The sequence below is a fragment of the Triplophysa rosa genome, linkage group LG1 (assembly GCF_024868665.1).
Source record: "Triplophysa rosa linkage group LG1, Trosa_1v2, whole genome shotgun sequence".
Taxonomy (NCBI): Eukaryota; Metazoa; Chordata; class Actinopteri; order Cypriniformes; family Nemacheilidae; genus Triplophysa; species Triplophysa rosa.
In genome coordinates this window covers 6,851,389-6,871,889 of record NC_079890.1, presented here as the reverse complement: position 1 = coordinate 6,871,889, position 20,501 = coordinate 6,851,389, and the positions used below count along the sequence as shown (strand labels likewise).

The 20,501-nt window shown below is 39.8% G+C and overlaps 1 protein-coding gene across 1 annotated transcript in view; it reads right to left on the bottom strand.

Moving 5' to 3' along the window:
• Window positions 1-5,960: 5,960 nt before the first annotated feature.
• The window catches only part of slc6a5 (solute carrier family 6 member 5), a 59,608-nt gene continuing 45,067 nt past the window's right edge, over window positions 5,961-20,501 (bottom strand). Inside the window, exons 10-16 of the mRNA XM_057330625.1 lie at window positions 13,436-13,560; window positions 12,876-12,988; window positions 12,612-12,743; window positions 10,510-10,609; window positions 10,080-10,180; window positions 9,056-9,223; window positions 5,961-8,904 (exon numbers count right to left, since the gene is read on the bottom strand). Coding sequence (XP_057186608.1) covers window positions 8,746-8,904; window positions 9,056-9,223; window positions 10,080-10,180; window positions 10,510-10,609; window positions 12,612-12,743; window positions 12,876-12,988; window positions 13,436-13,560 — 898 coding nt within the window. The 3' untranslated portion in view covers window positions 5,961-8,745. The remainder of the gene's footprint in view (window positions 8,905-9,055; window positions 9,224-10,079; window positions 10,181-10,509; window positions 10,610-12,611; window positions 12,744-12,875; window positions 12,989-13,435; window positions 13,561-20,501) is intronic.

The following is a 20,501-nucleotide window of genomic DNA, read 5'->3' as shown; positions in this document are numbered from 1 at the left end:
GCCTCTGGGACAGCACGACCTGGTCATTAGGTTCCTAAGGGGCGTGAGAAGGTGACCAGCTTATCAGCGCTCCGTACCCTCTTGTGACCTAGGTGGCGGGCCTCAAGAGGCCCCACCCCCTTCGAGCCTCTCGGAGTTGCCGCTCTTTCTCACTCTTGATAAAGATGGCTTTCCTGATGGCGCTCACCTCCAAGAGGGTAGGGGATCTGCAAGCACCTTCCATGTCCACAGATTGCCTAGAACTCGGGGCCGGAATTCTCACGTTATCTTGAGACCCCGCCTCGGCTACGTGCCCAAAGTTCCCACCACTCTCCCGAGAGACCAGGTGGCGAACCTGCAGGCGCTCCCCACAGGGGAGGAAGACCCAACCTATCCGTGTTGTGACCAGTGCACTGCGCCTCTACTTGGACCGCACGCGGAGCCCAGAAGCTCTGAGCAGCTCTTTGTCTGTTTCGGAGGTCAGCAGAAGGGAGGGCTGTCTCCAAACAGAGGCTGGCGCACTGGATCGTGGATGCCATCGTTATGGCATACCGATCTCAATTCGCCCCTGCCCGCTGGGAGTGAGGCACACCCCTCATGGGCACTGGCCAGGGCGCCTTTCTGGCAGACATCTGCAGAGCTGCGGGTTGGGCTATGCCCAACAACTCCGTGAGGTTCTAATACCTACGCGCGGAACCGGTGTCAGCCCGCATCCTGCAGGGCAGTGTGTAGGATCGGCAGCCGGTAGGTCATACGCCTGCGAAAGCCCTTCCCCCTTCCCCTAGGGGGCTATTACGCCTCCCCTCTTTCCCCCACTGGGTAAAGAACAGGCATTTTATCCATCACTAGCACCTTCCTCGGGGCAGGCTGGGCAGAGCAGCCCTGCCCCCTTAGGCCGGGGAACAGTTGAGTTATCCCACATAGCTCTAACCGGACCTAGTGCTCCAGATGTGGTAACCCCCCCTCCGTGGGCTGTTCCCACCTCGGCAACCCATGACCTCCCTAGGTGGACTCCCACCTTGCGGTTAACTCTAGTCCGCACATTTTCCCATGAGTTATCCCCTGATGGTGAGACCATGTGGTGTCCCTACGGTAGGTAGTGGTTTCTGCAGCGTTTTTCCCCCGGGGGGAATAATGCTTACCCAGTGGCCCTTACGGTGCCGGGCGGCTTCTCGCCGTTAGAGAACTAGACCTCCGCCCGTGACGGCCGGTGGCAGGGGCTTCCCAACTTTGTGGTAAAGCTCTGGGGCCCCCTTCCTCTCCACTGGATGGTCATAATTTCGCGTTAGCGCCTACGTCTGACTCGCCCAGGCCATTCAACGTCGCTCCGCAGAGATTGTGATGCGGCTCAGTGCTGTGGTGTCTTACATAGGAACCCCATTCTGTCGGTTCGACACAACGTCGAGAGACCGACAGAAAGGGAATGTCTTGGTTACGGATGTAACCTCGGTTCCTTGATGGAAGGAATGAGACGTTGTGTCCCTCATGCCACAACACTGGCCGCCCACCACAGTGGTCGGGGGAGGATGCTTAAGGCTCCTCAGACCAAAGGTAAATGAATGAGCACGCCGGCTTCCCTCTAATACCCGGACATCCGGGGAGGAGTCCGGCATGCAAATTTCATTCGCCAATTTTCATTGGCCTTTTCTAAATACTCAGAAGATGATAGGTTCTCAAGACAAACCCCATTCTGTCGGTTCGACACAACGTCTCGTTCCCTCCATCAGGGAACCGAGGTTACATCCAGAATCCACCAAAGCCTGATATGTATCCCCCTTTGTACTCACAGGTATTTGATACAGGCCGGCTGGATCGGGGGCAACCTGTGGGGCGTCGGGGATCCGGATAACTGTACCGACCTCCATCACGGGACAGCGGTTGATAGAGTGCCCCGCCTCCCCGCCAACAGATCAGCCCAGACTTCCCCGCTGCCCCAGTGGCAGGAAGTATGCCAAAGGATTGGTGAGGAGAGGCTGGAGCCTTGTTGTATCATCCCGGTCCTCGAAAGGGGAACCTCGCAGCTCCTGCTGATTCCTGGGTCTGAGGAGCTGGTCTGGGGACGAAGCCCGTCTGGGACCTGGGAAAGGGAACAGGTTTGGGGGGAGGGGGGAGACATAGAGGAAGAGAGAGAGATAGATGGTCGGGGTACGCCGACCCCGGGGCACGCTACCATCTGGTCCTCCACCAACTGGATTGCCTGACTCAGCCTGCCAGTGACACTGGACCCACTGGCCGGTCTTCGGCGGTAGCCGCCCCACAAACTGCTCCAGTGTCACCTTATCAATGATTCCCTCGACGTCGCTTCCATCTGCCATCAGCCATTTGCGGCAGGCGTCCCGGAGCTGTTGGGCCATCGAGAAGGGCTGGCCACACTCCCCAAGCTCCAATGAGCGGAACCGCTGCCGTTGTTGCTCTGGGCTCAGGCCGACACGCTGGAGGATGGCCTTCTTGAGGTCCGCGTATACGAGCAGATTTTGGACTGGCAGTTGCTGGGTGGCCAGTTGGGCTTCCCCCATTAACAGGGGGATGAGCGTCGCTGACCAAACGTCCAGCGGCCAACCCGAAAGCTCCGCTGACCTCTCGAAAAGCTCCAGGAAAGCCTCAGGGTCATCCTGAGCTCCCATCTTGTGGAGTGGAAAGCAAGCGGCTGGGGGTGCGGCTGATGACTCCCTCACGGCTCCTTCCCAAATCAGCCAGCTCCGGAACGACTCGCGGTCTTCCTGCGCTTGGTGTTGCTCGCGATGAAGACCGGCGAGCGTCTTTCTCTCGCCTCCTCCCCTCGGTGCAGACCTCGCTAAACCACACCCCCTCTCCACAATGAGAAAAACTGTCATTAATACACACTGAATTCATGGGAATGAGTTAACACAAGCGCTTTCATTATGATTTAATGTATTGTTAAAAGAATAGTTCACCCAAAAATGAACATTCTGTCATCATTTACTTACCCTCAGATTGTTCCAAACCTGTATACATTACTTTGTTCTGCTAAACACAAAGTAAGATATTTGGAAGAATGTCAGTAGCCGAGCAGATCTCGTCCACCATTGACTCCCATAGTATTTTGTCATGAAAACATAAAACATTTTCGTCATAAAAACGTTCATTCTGGCTCCTCAGGGAATGTCTTTTCAACATCCTCAACAACATAGAAAATACGTCTTTTAGACATGTTTTTGTTTGGTGGGTGTTCTTTTTTCCTTGTTTGTCACATACAGTTAGTAGAAAATACGTCTTTTGGGCATGTTTTTGTTTGGTGGGTGTTCTGTTTTCCTTTTTTTGTCACATACACAGTTATATAGAGAATTTACAACCAGCAGTGAAATGTAGGTCAGGTATGAAGGTATTTCAGTAGCAAAACTTGAGAGCTTGTACATCTTAAATTGAAAACTTGTAAATTAAGTATTTGTACTTGTATGCTAAAATGTACACTCGCAGCCCCAATGTGAAAACCCGTAAAGTAAATATCTGAAGTTGAATGTCGAGATTTGCACCCGTAAACAATAATCACAAACCTGTGTTCTGAGTTTAAAGCTGAAGACAAATAGACCCAAATGTATAAAATGGCATTTGCAAAAATAAATCGACAAGCACAAATGTGTAGTGCACATTTGTACTTACTCATAGATTCAGATTCGCAGTGCAACCACAAATAGGCACCTACAACTTCTCAAATCTGTCACTGCAGTTTCAAATCTTCCCGCCTTGACTTTTGCTACTACTTTCGCGATAAACCCGTTGCAAAACTAACTTGTGCACTTGAAAGCTCAGAGGCGAGAGAAAGAACGGCATTTGATGACGTCATGCGGCTGAGCCACACCGCCCCCTAATGGCAGGAAAAACCACTATTTAAATCACTAATACAGTATTTAATTTAAGATGAAACTCTAAATCAATAAATACATTTTCCTTAACAAAAATACTACTTACGGCCACTTTTTTACTATAAATTAACTTTTCTATTTTATTCTCTTTTATATTTACTGCAGTATATCTTTGTTCTATGTTTGTCCTTTATTATATATTTATTGCTTTTCTACCCCATCTGCAAAATATAATTTTTTTACAGGTACATACTGTATGACAATAAAGATCTTGAATCTGATAAGGGTGATGTATAAATTAGCAACCTAATTAACAACCTAACTTAGCTGAAGCAAGTTCGCTGACGATAATGATCAAAATTAAAAACAGAAAATGTACAGTCAGCCTGTCATTGTGTAAGGCTCCTATATCAGAATGATCAGAATCAGTTCTTGTATAACACTGAAGAGGTTTATTCGGCAATAACAACCGACTGGATGCATTATCCTACGGCTAGTAATTATCACATGAGAAAATAATTGTACACTAAATATTGATTAAATATGTTTAAGCTCATCTGTTAAAAATCCAAACCTTCCATGAGAAAAAAAACTTCCAGGTAAACCCACAACCCCAATACTGTATATGGTGGCATTGCACAGTCCTGCATACAATTTATGTTCATTTTCAATGTCTTTAAATATTGAAAATAACAAAAAATATAAAAAAGTAGAAATATCTTAAAAGTGCAATAATGGTCAATAATACATTATAACTAAAGAAATAATAATTCTCAAGGGTTAGGCTATAGAATCATGTTGAACTGTGTAAATGTACATTTTTATATAGTATATCAATGAACATTATAGTATACATAACGGAAAATGTAGTCAGCCTGTCATTATATCTTAAAACAAACAATAGTACACAACGGATTATCGATGGTATACAGAATGATATCATTAAAATACATTACGAAATGATATATATACAAGATAGTATAAGTCATGGAATAGTTATACATGATAGTATACATAAGTGTGATGGTTTCGCTTTAGTTGAAAACTGTTTTATTTAAACATTATTTAAACGATTATTTGCTAGATCCTTTCATTGTGATTTTCCAGCCATTAGGGGGCGGTGTGGCTCAGCCACATGACGTCATCAAATGCCGTTCTTTCTCTCGCCTCTGAGCTTTCAAGTGCACAAGTTAGTTTTGCAACGGGTTTATCGCGAAAGTAGTAGCAAAAGTAAAGGCGGGAAGATTTGAAACTGCAGTGACAGATTTGAGAAGTTGTAGAAGCCTATTTGTGGTTGCACTGCGAATCTGAATCTATGAGTAAGTACAAATGTGCACTACACATTTGTGCCTGTCGATTTATTTTTGCAAATGCCATTTTATACATTTGGGTCTATTTGTCTGCAGCTTTAAACTCAGAACACAGGTTTGTGATTATTGTTTACGGGTGCAAATCTCGACATTCAACTTCAGATATTTACTTTACGGGTTTTCACATTGGGGCTGCGAGTGTACATTTTAGCATACAAGTACAAATACTTAATTTACAAGTTTTCAATTTAAGATGTACAAGCTCTCAAGTTTTGCTACTGAAATACCTTCACAGTCAGGTCAGCTCCAAAGACACTGCAATTATTATAAAAAAATACAACACAAAAGGAAAATATAAATAATATAAAGTTAAAAGTATATATAGTCTATGATAAACTTTAAATATTTACACGAGCAGCAATGTGACTGAGTTTAGGATATGCTTAGCTCTATATAATGGTGCTTGGTGTGCGTGCGTGCGTGCGTGGTTTGTAGATATAGTACAGTGTGTAGCTTACAAAACAATAATTTCACAAGGCAAGTATATAACAACACAACTGGAGTTGAAAACATAAACATTTATTTATTGATTAAGAGGTTATACGTACATTTTATGATAAACATTGTTTTATTGTATTATTGGCAAATATACTATGATTCAAATTTCATTTCTATACATAAATAGAAAATCTGAGGTAGGGCCTCAAGGATGAATGACATTTTAAATAAAATATGCCTTATCATATTTGTTTATTTTCTCTTTTTATATTTCAGTTGTTTTTTGTCTTGCACACAATTTATCATATACTGTATATATATACTTTTTTTTATAATTATACTCTATAATTCAAATCAAAGTATGCCATTTTGGAGGTACACATCTGTGTACATAGGCAGATTTACCTCATGTAAAACACAGCGATACATGACATTATCCAAATAATAAGAAATTTGACCTATGCTATGATAGGTCCACAGTGAAGTGCCAAATGACACAACATACATTGTAATATAGAGTAACCACATAATGACTGATTGGAAGCTACTCTGTGTCATTATTCTAAAATACATACAATAGTTTATTACCAGAGGACATCTATAAGGCCAAAGGCTACCTGAAGATGTCATATATTGACACACATAAAAAATGACCACTAAATGAAGGATGAGTGGCAGTATCTCTCCTAAGTCTCCTAAGTACAAAGAATAATATTTTAACTCCCATATGTGTATATATATATATATATATATGTATACGTGTATGTGTATATATGTATATAATTATTAAAGGTTTTTTAGAACCTTTGAGAAGTTCTCCTTCTTTGGTTGGCTACTGCCCAGTGTCGCCTGTAGGTAGGAAAAGGTGGTAAACTCTAAGTGTGGGGCAGATACACAGGAATAGGAGTGTAGAGGGGGTACGTTTACATGGACAAATGATCCACAGCAACACAAACACTACATGCAAGACTTGTTTTTCACTGAATGTTTGTTAGATAAAGTGTTTGTAGTAATATCTCTCGAACAGATGTACAGCAACACAGACTAATGAAATGACCACGCAGAACTTTAAATATTGCAACAATAATCACATAATCACAGATCATCCAGACATTGTCTACTCATACTCAGACGTTAATATGTGCTTTGTATATTGTTGTGCTACAAAACCCCTATTACATTGGGACATTCTGTTTGCATAAGAGGCAGTAATGCTTCTCGTGTCTTGTGTATTTTTTTGTAATGGTTGATATAAATTGAAGCAATTAGCGCTGCACAATATTCCACACATTCTCAAAAGCAAATACATATAGTACACAGAGAGACTGACTAAACAATTAACAACATCTCTTTTGTGGCAATGTTATATTGAAGAATATATATTTTTTCTGTGTAACTGCTTATAAATAAGTGTATGATTAGTGTAGTATACTGTATTACTATAACTGCAAATTACATGGCTTTTAAAACACTTTACTCAGTTATCCCAGGCAAAGTAGTTATTCTTAGTATCAATAGTACTGGATTACAGGCATTGCCTGAGCAGTGTGTCTCTCAGGCTTTACTTGTAGTAATAAATCAGATGAATACACATTTTGCTAATCATTTAGCTGAAAACTACAATTAGCCTTTTTACCAGCGTTTATGTATAATTGTGGTTGAAAAGCCCTACATATTTTGTATGATGATCGAGCAATGTGCTTTTAATATTTTATATGTTTCGTCAACTTTGACTGATCAGCTCAACAAAAATACTGCAAGAGTAACCATATTTACATTTCAGATGTCTTGCAATGTTTCTAAATGTGGGATGTCAACATACATTATGGTATAATATTCAAGGCATTATTTGCACTTTTACACATTGTATAAGGGATTTGTCTATATATTTAATCACAAAATACATATGATGCTTCTATACACTCTAATTAAACATCTAATAAGGTTGATGAAACTGAGTAATTCCTGAGACCCTGTTTCATGACGACAAACAGCAATGGAAAATGTTGAAGGAGCATGATCCCCAAACACATATCATAGGATGAACAAAGTTTGCTTTTTTCTATTCTTCTATTCTATTTGTCCTCTGGAAGAAATTGTTAAAATATTACAGAGGGTCAACAATACTAACAGTTATTTTCTAAAATTTCACAATATTACATGAAACAGTACTTCTTTCACCTCATGTTTGGCCAGGCATATCACACGTCTGTCTTTATCCTCTATTTTTCATATGTATACTCCACCATAAATGTGCCCTTCATAAAAATATGAACAGATTATAACACACTTGAAAGAATACTCTAAATATTACTTTTCTGTGTTTAGAGTAGTACTCAACAACCAATGTATTGTTCCAGTTTTGCATGGCTAACCTTTTTGACTTCACTAAAGAATGACACAAATCTGACCTGCAGGAACATACGAGTTTGACTTCTGTAACTTTGTAGAGAAAGTTCTGCAAGATTAGTAAATTGTTAGAAAGAGTAGAATATCTTATAATTTACAAAGGTGCTTACGTCCCTCCACAATGTAGTATGATTTGTTTAATTAGCACTGTACTATGGAATACTTTATTGACAGAGAAAGTCTGAGGCACAAGGTATGGCTATAAGTAGACACAGATAGAAAGCCCAGGAAATATACCAGAAAAGTTCATTGAGGACTACACAGCAGTTGTTGCTACATTTAGAGATGACAAGCAACTAGACAATAAATAAAGTTAAGTCTCCTATTCAATTGTTTTTTTTTTATCAGCAGTTACTTTGTCATGGAAAAAATAACAACCACTGCGTAATGCATAAGCAGTCAAATATTGCATCAACAGCATCATCATATTGCCTCTGAGAAAAAGGTTGAGCTGTGACTGGTGTATCAGAATGTGCAAGAAACCTCCACTGTCACACTGAATACTAATTCTTATTCAGGAAAAAAGACACAGCAACACAAATCATTGGAAGTTGTCTGTGCTTTCCACCTGAAAAAAACCCTCCAAAGTGCCAGAAGAAGGGGACCATGGCTAAAAGAAAACATTAAGGAAAAAGGGGCGTGTAGAATGGGGAAAAGTTTTACGTGTGCACAGGTCTCACCCTCGTAGGCTGTGGGAGATTTTGCACTCGCAGGGAAGTAAGGGACTACTGATATTGGGCTGATAGCTGGAAATCTTTGGGGGGGAGTTTGAGGCCGAGGGAGTTTGTACCAAGTGGGTCAATCATGTTCTTGTAGCGTTCACCTCGATGTTTCATCAGGAACGGACCCCAGTCGGGCTGAGGAGAGCATACTAACTTCAAGCGCTACAGCAAAAAAATAATAATTCTTAAATCAATTCTAAAATACATGTTCAAAATATAATGCTCTTATTATAGTCACTGGAATCAAAGCAAAGCTGAGTTCTTTTCAACAATGTACAAAAATAAGTGCAAAATAAAACAGTCTGCTCTTTACCTCAACGAATGATCCGGGTGCAAGGTGCATCTTGATAACAAACATAATCGGAATCCATATAACAGAGCAAATGACCATAAGCCAGCCCAGTACCATAGACCAAGTTGGATATGTGTAATTCTCATAAGTCATCACCTTCCACTGGTACAGACTAATTATCAAAATGAACTAGGAGAAAGAAAGAGTTAAGGGGTATTACATGTGCAGCAATATGTATGTTGTTCTCTAGTAGTGTTTCTCAACTGGTGGGTTGCGAGACCGTTCTAAGTCGGTAACAGAGTGTACAGTCAAAGAAAGAAACAACATCAAAACATAAATGAACATTAGAATAAGAGGAGACATTTATTTTGAAAGACTTGCGTGAAAGCTGTTGACAGAAGCCGTAAGTGTGAGAGTGCCTGTGTAAAACGTGCTATCCCCGTTGTATCCCCTTATTATACAGTATATACATATATATAAGATATATATAAGAATAGGGATAACATGTGTTTCACAGGCACTCTCACACTTACTTAAACGGCATCTGTCAACAGCTTTCATAAATATATCCATATATACAGTGAGGGAAATAATTATTTGATCCCCTGCTGATTTTGTAAGTTTGCCTGCTTACAAAGAAATGAAGGGTCTATAATTTTTATGGTAGGTTTATTTTAACTGATAGAGACAGTTATCAGTTTACAGTTTTCCTCAATAATCTGAGGAAAAAATGTTATATAAAGTTATATAAAGGTTATAAATTGGATTGCATTTCAGTCTGTGAAATAAGTATTTGATCCCCTACCAACCAGCAGTAAGCAGGTAACCTTTGTAAGCAGGTAAACTTACAAAATCATCAGGGGATCGAATAATTATCTATAGAGAGAGAGAGGGGGGGGGGGGGGGGGGGGGGGGGGGGGTCGCGTTTGATGACCATGGGAGAATGTGGGTCCCTTGGTCAAACCAGTTGACAACCACTGCTCTATTAGTAGACTTGGTATGTATAGTGTATAAATCTAAGTGTCTGGTAGGTACAGGAACATACTGTAAGAATTGTAGGTGTAACAAAGGCCCAGCAGATTCTCCAAAACCTGTTTGGCTGGAACCCAATCATCATCTCAATGTCCTCACAAAACCTTTTTAGACCTGTATTACACATTAACAGAGGAAATGGAGTTTGATTAGCATGCACTTTGGAATCTCAATAAACTGCAATAGAATACAAAAATAAAGAAAAAGAAAAATCATTACAAAGATGCTTGAATTTAAAGATTGAAATATTTCTTGTTTTTAACTTTTTTGCTCGCAAATTTTATTTTGCGACAGGATTTAAAACTCAAAATATATAATATGTACTTTCTGGGCTGTGTTTCAGTTAACCGTATTTGTTGCTAATTGTAATTTACTTTATCTTTCTAAAATAATTATAAAAATTGGAATGATCTGAAGAAATATTACCGTCATGATAAACTCACCATAAATGTACGAGACTCCAATCAGTTCAAATATTGCAATGATGACCAAAGAATAAGAGGCTGCATATGTGTCCACCAGCTGAAGCATGTACATTCCACTCTGTAGATAAAAGGAGAATTGTAAGAATGTTACCTGTCATATTAATCTATTTTACTGTTTGTTTTCCAGAGATCCAATTTAATTAGGTCCTACTATTCGCTTGTTAAATCTGACGTCACGTACCACTGCTTCCACATTCAATTGATCCATCAGAAGCCATAGGCAAACAACGAAAATCTACAACAATAATGTCACATGACATGCTTTGTCTTGGTTTAGTTCTGTGTTTCTATTCTCCTGCCTCATTAGTTTCCATAGTTGTTAATTAGTCCCACACCTCTTTCTGTTCTGCCTGATTTTGTTCTCTTCCCTGTATTTATACTTCATGTCCTCCTTAGTTCATTGTCCGGTTTTGAAGATTGTTACTGTGCATGTTGTTCTTCTTTGGATTAATTAAAAGACACCTCTTGTGGATTACCTTCTTCGTTGTGCGCTTATTATACTACAGCATTCCGTGACAAATAGCCTTTATTTAATATTTATTTCTTTATTAACGAAATCCTGGATGTCCAGACGGTTCATTTTTGCAGTTTATTAAAATATTGATGTTCTGTGAGAGCTTATCAAAGTTGCGTGTAAATATGTCATATGAATAAAAATGCTCATAATTGACTATTTAAAGGGTTGCCTCCAGTGTTCGAATAGTGTTAAAGCTCTTGGAGGGTCATCTAACCAGCCCCCAATACAAAAATTGATGGAGCTGCCAGTAAAAAAGAAAATCACATTATAGTTTGGATCACAGTAATTTGATCACATTAAACGCAATAAATGTTCTAAACATGTTGACAATCCATTAAAATATTTCACTTCATATGAGCGAGAGATTGAAAGATATATTTCTTTATTTTTTTCGCTGCAATCTGGCTGCAAAATTTTGTAATAACATTGTATTTTTTATTTGCAAAAACAAATTTCATGTTTGAAAAAAAACATGTTTGCTTATTGTAAAATCTCCTAAACTTACGGATAACAAAAGTTATGATAACATTTTTCTTACTAATTGACATATTGTTTTTTTTTTTTTTTTCTTGTCCTTTGACTCTTGTTATTTATATTATTGTAATGAGGTGCTGTTCCTTTTTTTGGAATATTAATTTAAAAGAGAAAGAGCAGGAGAGGACACGTCAAAGTCAAAGACAGCGAAAGTGGCTGTCTGTACAGTGCTGCCAAACCAGCGAGTCATCATTTGAGCTTTTATAAGGTCAACAATCTTCTGATAATATTGCTCAAGTATATAAAAATAATCCATATGAACCAATGCAGAATATGAAAAACTAATGTCATTCATTTGGGCGAGAGCAGGAGGGTAGCCTTCTCGTCAAAGTCAGAGCTCGTGTTTGCAAGGGAGAGCAAAATAATCTCAAGGGAATGCGAAAGTTTTCTGAGGGAATGAAAAATACTCTTAGGGAATCACAAAAGTTTTGCAAAGAAACGCAATATTCTCGGGGAGAGCAAAAGCTTGAAAATGTTTTCGCTCTCTTTCATTTTTTTTTCCACCACCTATGTCGTGGCTCAGAACCGCGTCACATTTGGTTTGACAGTGTGAGATTACGTCGTAGATAAAGAAATATTACAATTATAGTAACTGTTGAGTTTTAAGATAAACGCTTTTGATATGAGAGGATGTGCACGCTGCCAGTGTTTATTGAACTGTGTGACCCGCTTGAGCATGCATGGATTTTTCAGATAAAATTGTCATTTTAATTAATGTCTTATGTAATTTGGACAAATAACAGACAATAGTGTTCTGTTTTAGCATGATAATTTGACAAAAAATAATTAAGGGTTTTTAGTAGTCTATTTTGAAGGAAAAACCAGGCAATCCACGAAGTTCATTATTTTAGATTTTATGGGGGTCCAGGAAACCCCCAGTCCCCATCAATTTGAACCCTCGTCGCCTCAATTGAAATGAGTGGAGTCTTGGACCTGGAAAAAGTATTCCTTACGTCACAATTTAACAAGCGGATGGTGTTTCATCTTGGAATAAAAGTACAGTTTGTACCTCAGTGATCATGGGGAAGCCCAGCACAAAAAAGGACAAACAGCAAACCAAAGTGAACAGAGGCTTGTGTTTGCGCAGGTACTTGGGGAACTCATCAGAAACCGAAGTCACTATAGTTTCTATGGTGGCAAACTAATCAGGAAGAAATAGGATACACACAAAAAAATTAGTCATTGTATCTTCAGTATTTAGTGTGAATACTTAAATCCAAAGATTCTAAATTAATTATTGCAAAAGAAATGAAACTGAAATCACTGCCATTACCATAGTGTCCAGGCCAAGTGTAAGCAGCATGAGAAAGAAGATAATTGCCCAGAATGGTGACAAGGGCAGTCTGGTCAGAGCCTCTGGGTACACCACAAATGCTATGCCTGGACCTACAAAAAGACAGTATTTACAAAATATAGTTTAATATACAGTATTCCTACTATAGCACCAACAATCCACTCATTTGATAGTTATTCATAGTCACACACACACACATGTCTGGTTTACTATCTCCGTGGGGACAGTCCATAGGCGTAATGAGTTGTATACTGTACAAACTGTATATTTTATCCCCTACCCCTAACGCAACCCCTAAACCTAAAGATCATAGAAAACTTTTTGCATTTTTAGATTTTTAAAAAATATTGTTCTGTACAATTTATAAGCTTTTTTGCCCATGGGGACCTCAATTTTGGTCCCCACAGTGACATGAGTCCCCTTTGAGTTGGTGTGCATTCAGGTTTAGGTCCCCACCGGGATATACAAACATGAACACACATACACACACACACGCGCACACACACACACACACACACACACACACACACAAACTCTACCTTCGTCTGCCACCTTCTCAATTGGAACTTTGAGCTCATGAGCCATGAAGCCAATTACTGAAAAAATGACAAAACCAGCAAATATACTGGTTGCACTGTTAGTACACGTGACAATGAGAGTATCCCTGCAAAGCAAGAGACAAGAAACATGATTTAATATTATTTCTATACAATTCTTTATTAAGAAATTTTAATAAATTTAAGAGTTAGAGTTGTTTTTTGCATTGTGTTCCCAATTACATTTTAAATAAATGTAATAACACACAACAAAACACATTTTTTACATTGTTAACCTCCGAAATTACTTAATTCATTTGAATATAAAATTAGCATTTTTATGTAATTTTGACTTAAACATATTTACATAAATATTTACACAAACATGTTAATTCCACTAATTACACCACAAGGAAATCTAAAAAAAACGAAGTCATCTGGATTACGTAATCAGACTTTAAAAAACAAATATTTGTAATTAAATTACATGACATTATCAGAGTACAATTACTATTTAATTGTTATAGACCACATTAGATTACAATACATATTACTTTTTTATTTTGGTAAGCCTATCCACGACATGCTGCTGTGAGCATGTAAGAATACTGCTGCTGCACATGTAACATATATGAATACCCCCCAACATAGCAGGAAATACAGAAACAGAATATACAAGCCAGCATATGCATGCCGCTGAGTGCAATAATTTACATACTACAGTACATAAGCAGACATGCACACGCGCATGAAAGATGAAAAGACAGATAGAAGCAAAACAGCAGATCTACCGCCAACATATACTGTATGTACTGCTGCTGCCATATGAATTGCATGTATTACTATCTACTGTATGTGCATATACATGCTGACTGGCTTAACGCTAATGGTATGACTATGTGAGCCTTGGCTTCCATGCCGACCGGCTTAAGGATAGTGCTTATGACTATGTGAGCTTGGGCTATGATGCTGACCAGCTTAACGCTAATGGCCTATGACTATGTGAGCCTTGGCTAGAATGCCGAACAATTGTGCAGACATTCCTAATGTGATAAGACAAATAAACTGCACCAGAAGACTTCGTACACTTTGAAATAATAAGAACATCTTTATTACATATTTATGTCTATTATATACCGCTATTTCATACTATTTATTGCAATATTATTTGTTTTACCATATCAAATATATGTTTTACTGCTGTAACTGTTTTACCAGATCCATAAAACCAGATCCGGGGCTGAGCTCTGACACGTAGGTCTCGCTCTGCTCCGTGTCAGTGTGCTCCTCTTCTAATGCATGTTAAGCTGTTTCCTTATAATGGACTTCTATGGGGGAGAAAACGCTTAACGTGATATTCACTTTATCCGCGGAACAAGAGCTCGTTCTTTTGACAGCAGCAAGTGTTTAATACAAGGAAGGTTTGACAGAAATTTGGTTTTCCTTGATCGCTGTTTAGGTACGTTAAGCTACGTTAAGCGTTTTTCACGTTAAGCGTTTTAGAATGTCCCACATTTAGTTGTGAATGAGGCCTTCCACACTGCTTGATCAACGTCCGGCATTTCTCCCCTTGGGTATTAGGTTTCGGGAAGGGAAAAAATTCCACCACCCCATCCAAACTTTTAGGATACTAGCTATCAGATTTACACAATCCATACGCACAACGCTTCGGCATGTTTCCCTCGCTCGAAAGCTTGACAGACCTCCCGCGCCTAGTTACGGTTGCTAAACCACGATTGGCCTGTGGCGGTTTTCGGGCGTGGCTTAGCGAAGGGTCAATTCAGGTTTGTAACAGATTAATTGTATGTGCGCGCCTGTTTCCTTCCTGTAGCGCCCAGCCCCGAACTGCCTATTTATTGCTTAAAGTTTAAGAGCCACATGTTTTTTTTAACTAAAAATGATAAAAAATAAGGTTAAATCCGGCCCATCCTGCATCAGAAGTGGACACTGAACTTGAGCTTGTCCATTGCACGTAGTGATGGGAATTATGATTCATTTGAGTGATTCGTTCTTTTTGAGTTCGTTCATCAAAACGATTCGTTCAGATTCGTTCACTGATTCGTTAAGTGACCAGTTCTATAATACGCCAGCAGGTGGCGTGAAGGAGTTGTGTTATGTCAAATAATGGACGTATAAACTGATTACAGGCTTTATCTAAATGTGTCTCTGATCTACTCATTAAATAAATAAAATAAGTCTAAATAAGTGGTTCAGATGACCAACGCACAAGGTTTTTCTGCATAATTAAAAAGCTAATTGTTTGGTCATTTACACATTCATAAATCTGGGATTATGTTAAACGTAAGTGTATGTATTTTAAATAAACAAGCGTGCAAAGTAGCCTACTTGTATCTGCGCCCCATGCAACCGCTTTCTGCTGATTGCTGAACGAGACTCACATGCTAAATGACCGACCTACAGTGTACACTCTCGTTCATTTCGTTCATGAACGACATGTGCCAGTTCGTTCAATTCGTTCACGAACGAGATCTCTCGTTCAGACTCAACAGCGACTTGGTCAGTGTGTGCGTATTCGTTCAGTGGAGATCTAACCAATTACATGTCCCTTCACAGCCGGAACTGGAATGCTATTTGCTGACGTGACGCGAATGAGAGCTAACCAATACTTTTTTGTTTTACAGTTTTTAGAGTGCATGACATGAATTAAACGTAATGAAGTCGTTTTTATTTGAAAGAACAGTAAATGATACAAAATGCACACAAAACACCTGTGCTTGCAGTACAATAACTGAGTAAACAGGGCTTGACATTTTCCATGCAATAAAAATGACAATGTTAATTTGTCTTTGTTACATTTAACCACCCTGCAAATAAACCTGCAAAGAGCCGCATGCTCGCATCATTTAAACGTTAACGGTCATTTCTTTTTTCGTCACTGCCTGATATTCCTTTAGCAGTTTATTAATGTTCTTTCTATACTTTATGCCTTACAGATGTGAGAGTAAACACATATTTTAGTGATTTTCGATCGATTTGGCGCGTTTAAATGAACGGACTCTGATGTTTGTGAATGTCACTAAGAAGCTTTTGATTGTTGTTTTTAAAAAGGACAACCTGCTAAAGGTATGTGGCAAGACAACAATACAATGTTAATCTTAAACAATGTTTATTCATCTCTTTCAGTAAATATCTGCTTTAAATCCTCTATATTGTGCTGAAGTCTTTGATTATTTATGTCATCTACTACAGTATAAATCAAATATCTGATTGTGATGTACAGTGCTGCGTTGAGTTTTATAATCGTTATACTGTGCTTTATACATATTTGAATAGAGAATTACTCCAATTATGCATAAATTTTCATCTTTAACGCACAGATTAAATCACAAATTAATTTAATCCTCCATGTGAGGGATGATAATTGTTTAAATTAAATAAATAAAAAAGATTTTAACAACGTGACTGTTTGGTCATTAGGACGTGCTCATCACGACCCAGAAATGTTATTTGGTACGTAGCTGCGACGAATATGGTACGTTCCAGGTATGTCTTCAGGCGGTAATCACCATGTCCCAACAACATCCAATGTTCTGTCCTCAGGACGAATATGGGAATCACAAAGTTACGTCGCTGGAACTGTGTTAGCTGAGATTCAACCAATCATATGCTCTGTCAAAGCTCACTCTCAAACGCCACTGGCTTGTGCTTTAGAAACTATTTTAAGCAAAGACATTCTGTGCTCGAGGGAGAGATTTTAGTGAACGAGAAATATAAGTTATTGCATTTCGTGAACGAGAATGATTCATTCACTTAAAAGATTAGTTCAAAAAGAACGATTCGTTCACGAACGAAACATCACTAATTGCACATTACTTGCGAGTTGTAGATGTGACACGCAGCGCTGTGCATTTAATCCAGTGCCCACTGCCATTTTTATAATTTATCATTCATAATGAGCTGTTTGTGAAGAAAGTCTTGACTTTCAAATTATGTTATTTTAATAAAATTCAAGCATTAAATGCGTTTTTGTTCATGGTGTGTGCAGGAATGATACACAAGGTGATAGATCATCGTAGTCAGGGCAAATGTTGTATGATGTTTTGACAGAAAATAACTGAAAATTCACAGGTCATACATAAAATTCTGTATATGTGTGATGGAGACTCCGAGCCGTCAGACTCCTGATTCTGAATACTGATTCACAACACCTGCACTCGGTAATCAGCACCCTATAAAACTCTCTCCACTCCTTCACGCCAGCGTCTGATCTCAAGTTTGCTACCTAGGCACTTACCGGACCCTCTTACCTGTTGTCCTCTTCATTTTTGGAAACATCCGTCTTCTCGTCTGTGTTCGCCAGTGTACCTGGAAAGGAAAATGAAGGACAAGTACCGCCAGCTAAGTCATCTGAACTCTTTAATACAAATACTTACCTGTGCTTATACTGCTGTTGTTCCACGTTTTCATTCCTGTAATAAAAACCCTGCTCTTACCTGTTGTCCACCTGTGGTCCTCTTCTGTGTGCTAGACACAGCATGGAACAAACAAACCCTACCTTATTCACGGATTTTGTCAGAGCACTACAAGCTGCACTCTCCACCTGATCTCTCTGTTGCCGGGCCCGGCTCTTCGCTTCGCAGAATCCCTCTGGAATTCCAACAGTTCCGTCTTCCAGTCACTAGATGATTTCATGCTCACTCACTGCCTCACTCACGTCTTTACTCAAACACAAATCCAAAGCCCTCATCTGGAATCTTGAAGCCTGCTTAAGGAAGTCTTTTGCACTGCTCCCACTAAGGTACTTCCAGATCCCCAGCGGCCATTCATCGCCGAAGTCGACACCTATAACATCAGTATGGGAGCAGTGCTGAGGTGTGGCAAGATGGTGCCGGTGTATGTGGCATGCTGTCGACCTGTGGCTTTGTCTATGTTTTAACAGTTTACTTCTGATAACATGTTTTTTTTTTAAATACCTCCCCATTGTTGGTTTATGATCGCTCTCAGCTTTTAACCATTCAAGCAACGGTTGAAGCTTTTTTCAAGAATTACTCTAATGGATTGCATTTCCCTCCACCACCTCTGTTGGAAAATATTCCCATGTACCTGTGTCGCCCTCCCTTAACCTTTGAACGGAGCAGAAGCAGTTGGAAGCAAGGGAAGCATGGTGGAGTCATTACTAGATTCAAGCAGGGCTTTGGAGCTTGGAATTACGGGATGTCAACATGCAGGATTCTGAATTCTATCGAGGGCAGAATCATCGCTCCGCGGTCGCTGGAAGCATCAGGTGGATGGATCCTGCTGGTTGTTCCTGAAGGTGTTGCCATTCCTGGCCACACTGGTGTGTCTCTGATTTACTCAAGAAGGGTTGACCAGCAAAATCTTGAGCAGCTGACGACCAGCAGTGAAGCTCGAATGCATATGGCGTTACTAAATGTTCAGGCTGTTGGAAACAAAACTTTTCTTCTGAATGATTTCATTGTGAAGAACAAGGTGGATTTCTAGTTTCTGTCTATGACGTGGCTGAAGGTAGGAGACTTTTCCCTGATGTCAGAACTTTTGCCACAGGTATATTCTTGACTCTTGACTTGCAGTGTTGATCAACATCGCTTGGCTTGTATGACAGTTTTGAACTTCAGTTGTTTCAGATATGTTTGATTAATCCTGTTCAGGTTGCACTTGTATATTGCCCTCCAAAGGTAAACAAAGACTTTAATTTATTAACTCTTTGGCAGACTGGCCACGCAGTTCGATCGCTTTCTAATCCTTGGGGACTTTAATGTGCATTTATGCTGTGGCCACGATGCAGTTTCGAAAGAGTTTTTGAACTTGATTGATTCGATTGATTTGAGACAATGGGTAAATGGGCCAATTCACAGACTGGGCCATATGCTAGATCTGGTTTTATCATACAACTTGCCCATCCATGACATTAATGTTGATGAAGTGACATTCTCTGATCACAAGTCAGTGTTTTGGACTGAAAAGGCGCCCGCTGCGGAGAGATTTGTAGAGCTCATTGATACTTATTGAAACAAGCACATTGATACTCAAGACAGCAACATTAAATACAGTGAAAACGACAGAGAAACACCAGATTATTGTTCATTACCCCCCCCCCCCCTCGTAACATCCAACATAAATGACCTTGCTGCTAAAGTGTAACAGCAAAGAAAGTCTTTATCTGAAATCGCGAGCTTTGGTCATTCATACAACACAAGTGCTGTGTGTTTAAAAGTTCACAAAGCAGACACAGGGAGCCAGGTGTCACCGAAACGGCTATATTATGAGGTAAAACAGTCCATCTCTCTCCATCATGCGATTCTTATGCTCTCAGTTTCTCAATGAATTACGGTTAAATGCCACCACATACGAAATCCAGAGGGCACTCTTGCACAGAAACTCTGAATATGGGAGACAGAAGAATGATTACAGGAAATGCCAATGATCATATTCTATCGCTGTTCTTCAAACCTTTTCAGGTATTTTCATAATAAAGTATATTTATGGTGATGATGTTTGACGAGTGTTGTTTTTTTAAATGCATGTTATAAATGACTCGATCTTGTAGTTATTTTAGATCGAGCAGTACTTCCTACTGATCAAACAGCCGTAGTTCACGGAAGAGCTGTGCATAAAACACAGAATCGATTTCAGAATCGATTTAGACATATATAATTAGTGTGAATCGCGATATATATCACCCAGCCCTAGTGTCACGTGACCGGTTGCATGTGAGTGTCCTCCGGTTCAGAGACACGATAGCACCGAGGTGATCGTATCCGCCGATCATAGGCGCAAATCCACAAAACGTATCTGACTCATTTCAATTCTACTGTAGAGTCTGGTATTGCCAAATGTTGGATCATGTCATGTCATAAAACTTCCCCCTCACCAGAGTTTTGCAGAACTCGCTTGGGGGTCGCCTGGATCACAGAGAAGTCGGCTCCAAATAGCCTGATACCTGGTGCTTCTCCAAAGTTATATGACCATCATCTCTCCAGGGGTTCCAGAGGTTTTTTGTTAGCAGTACGTGTCATGGTTTGGTGGAGACAGAACCCAAGTGCAGGCAGTGAAAGGGTTAAACAAAGATTTATTGTAAATAAAAAAG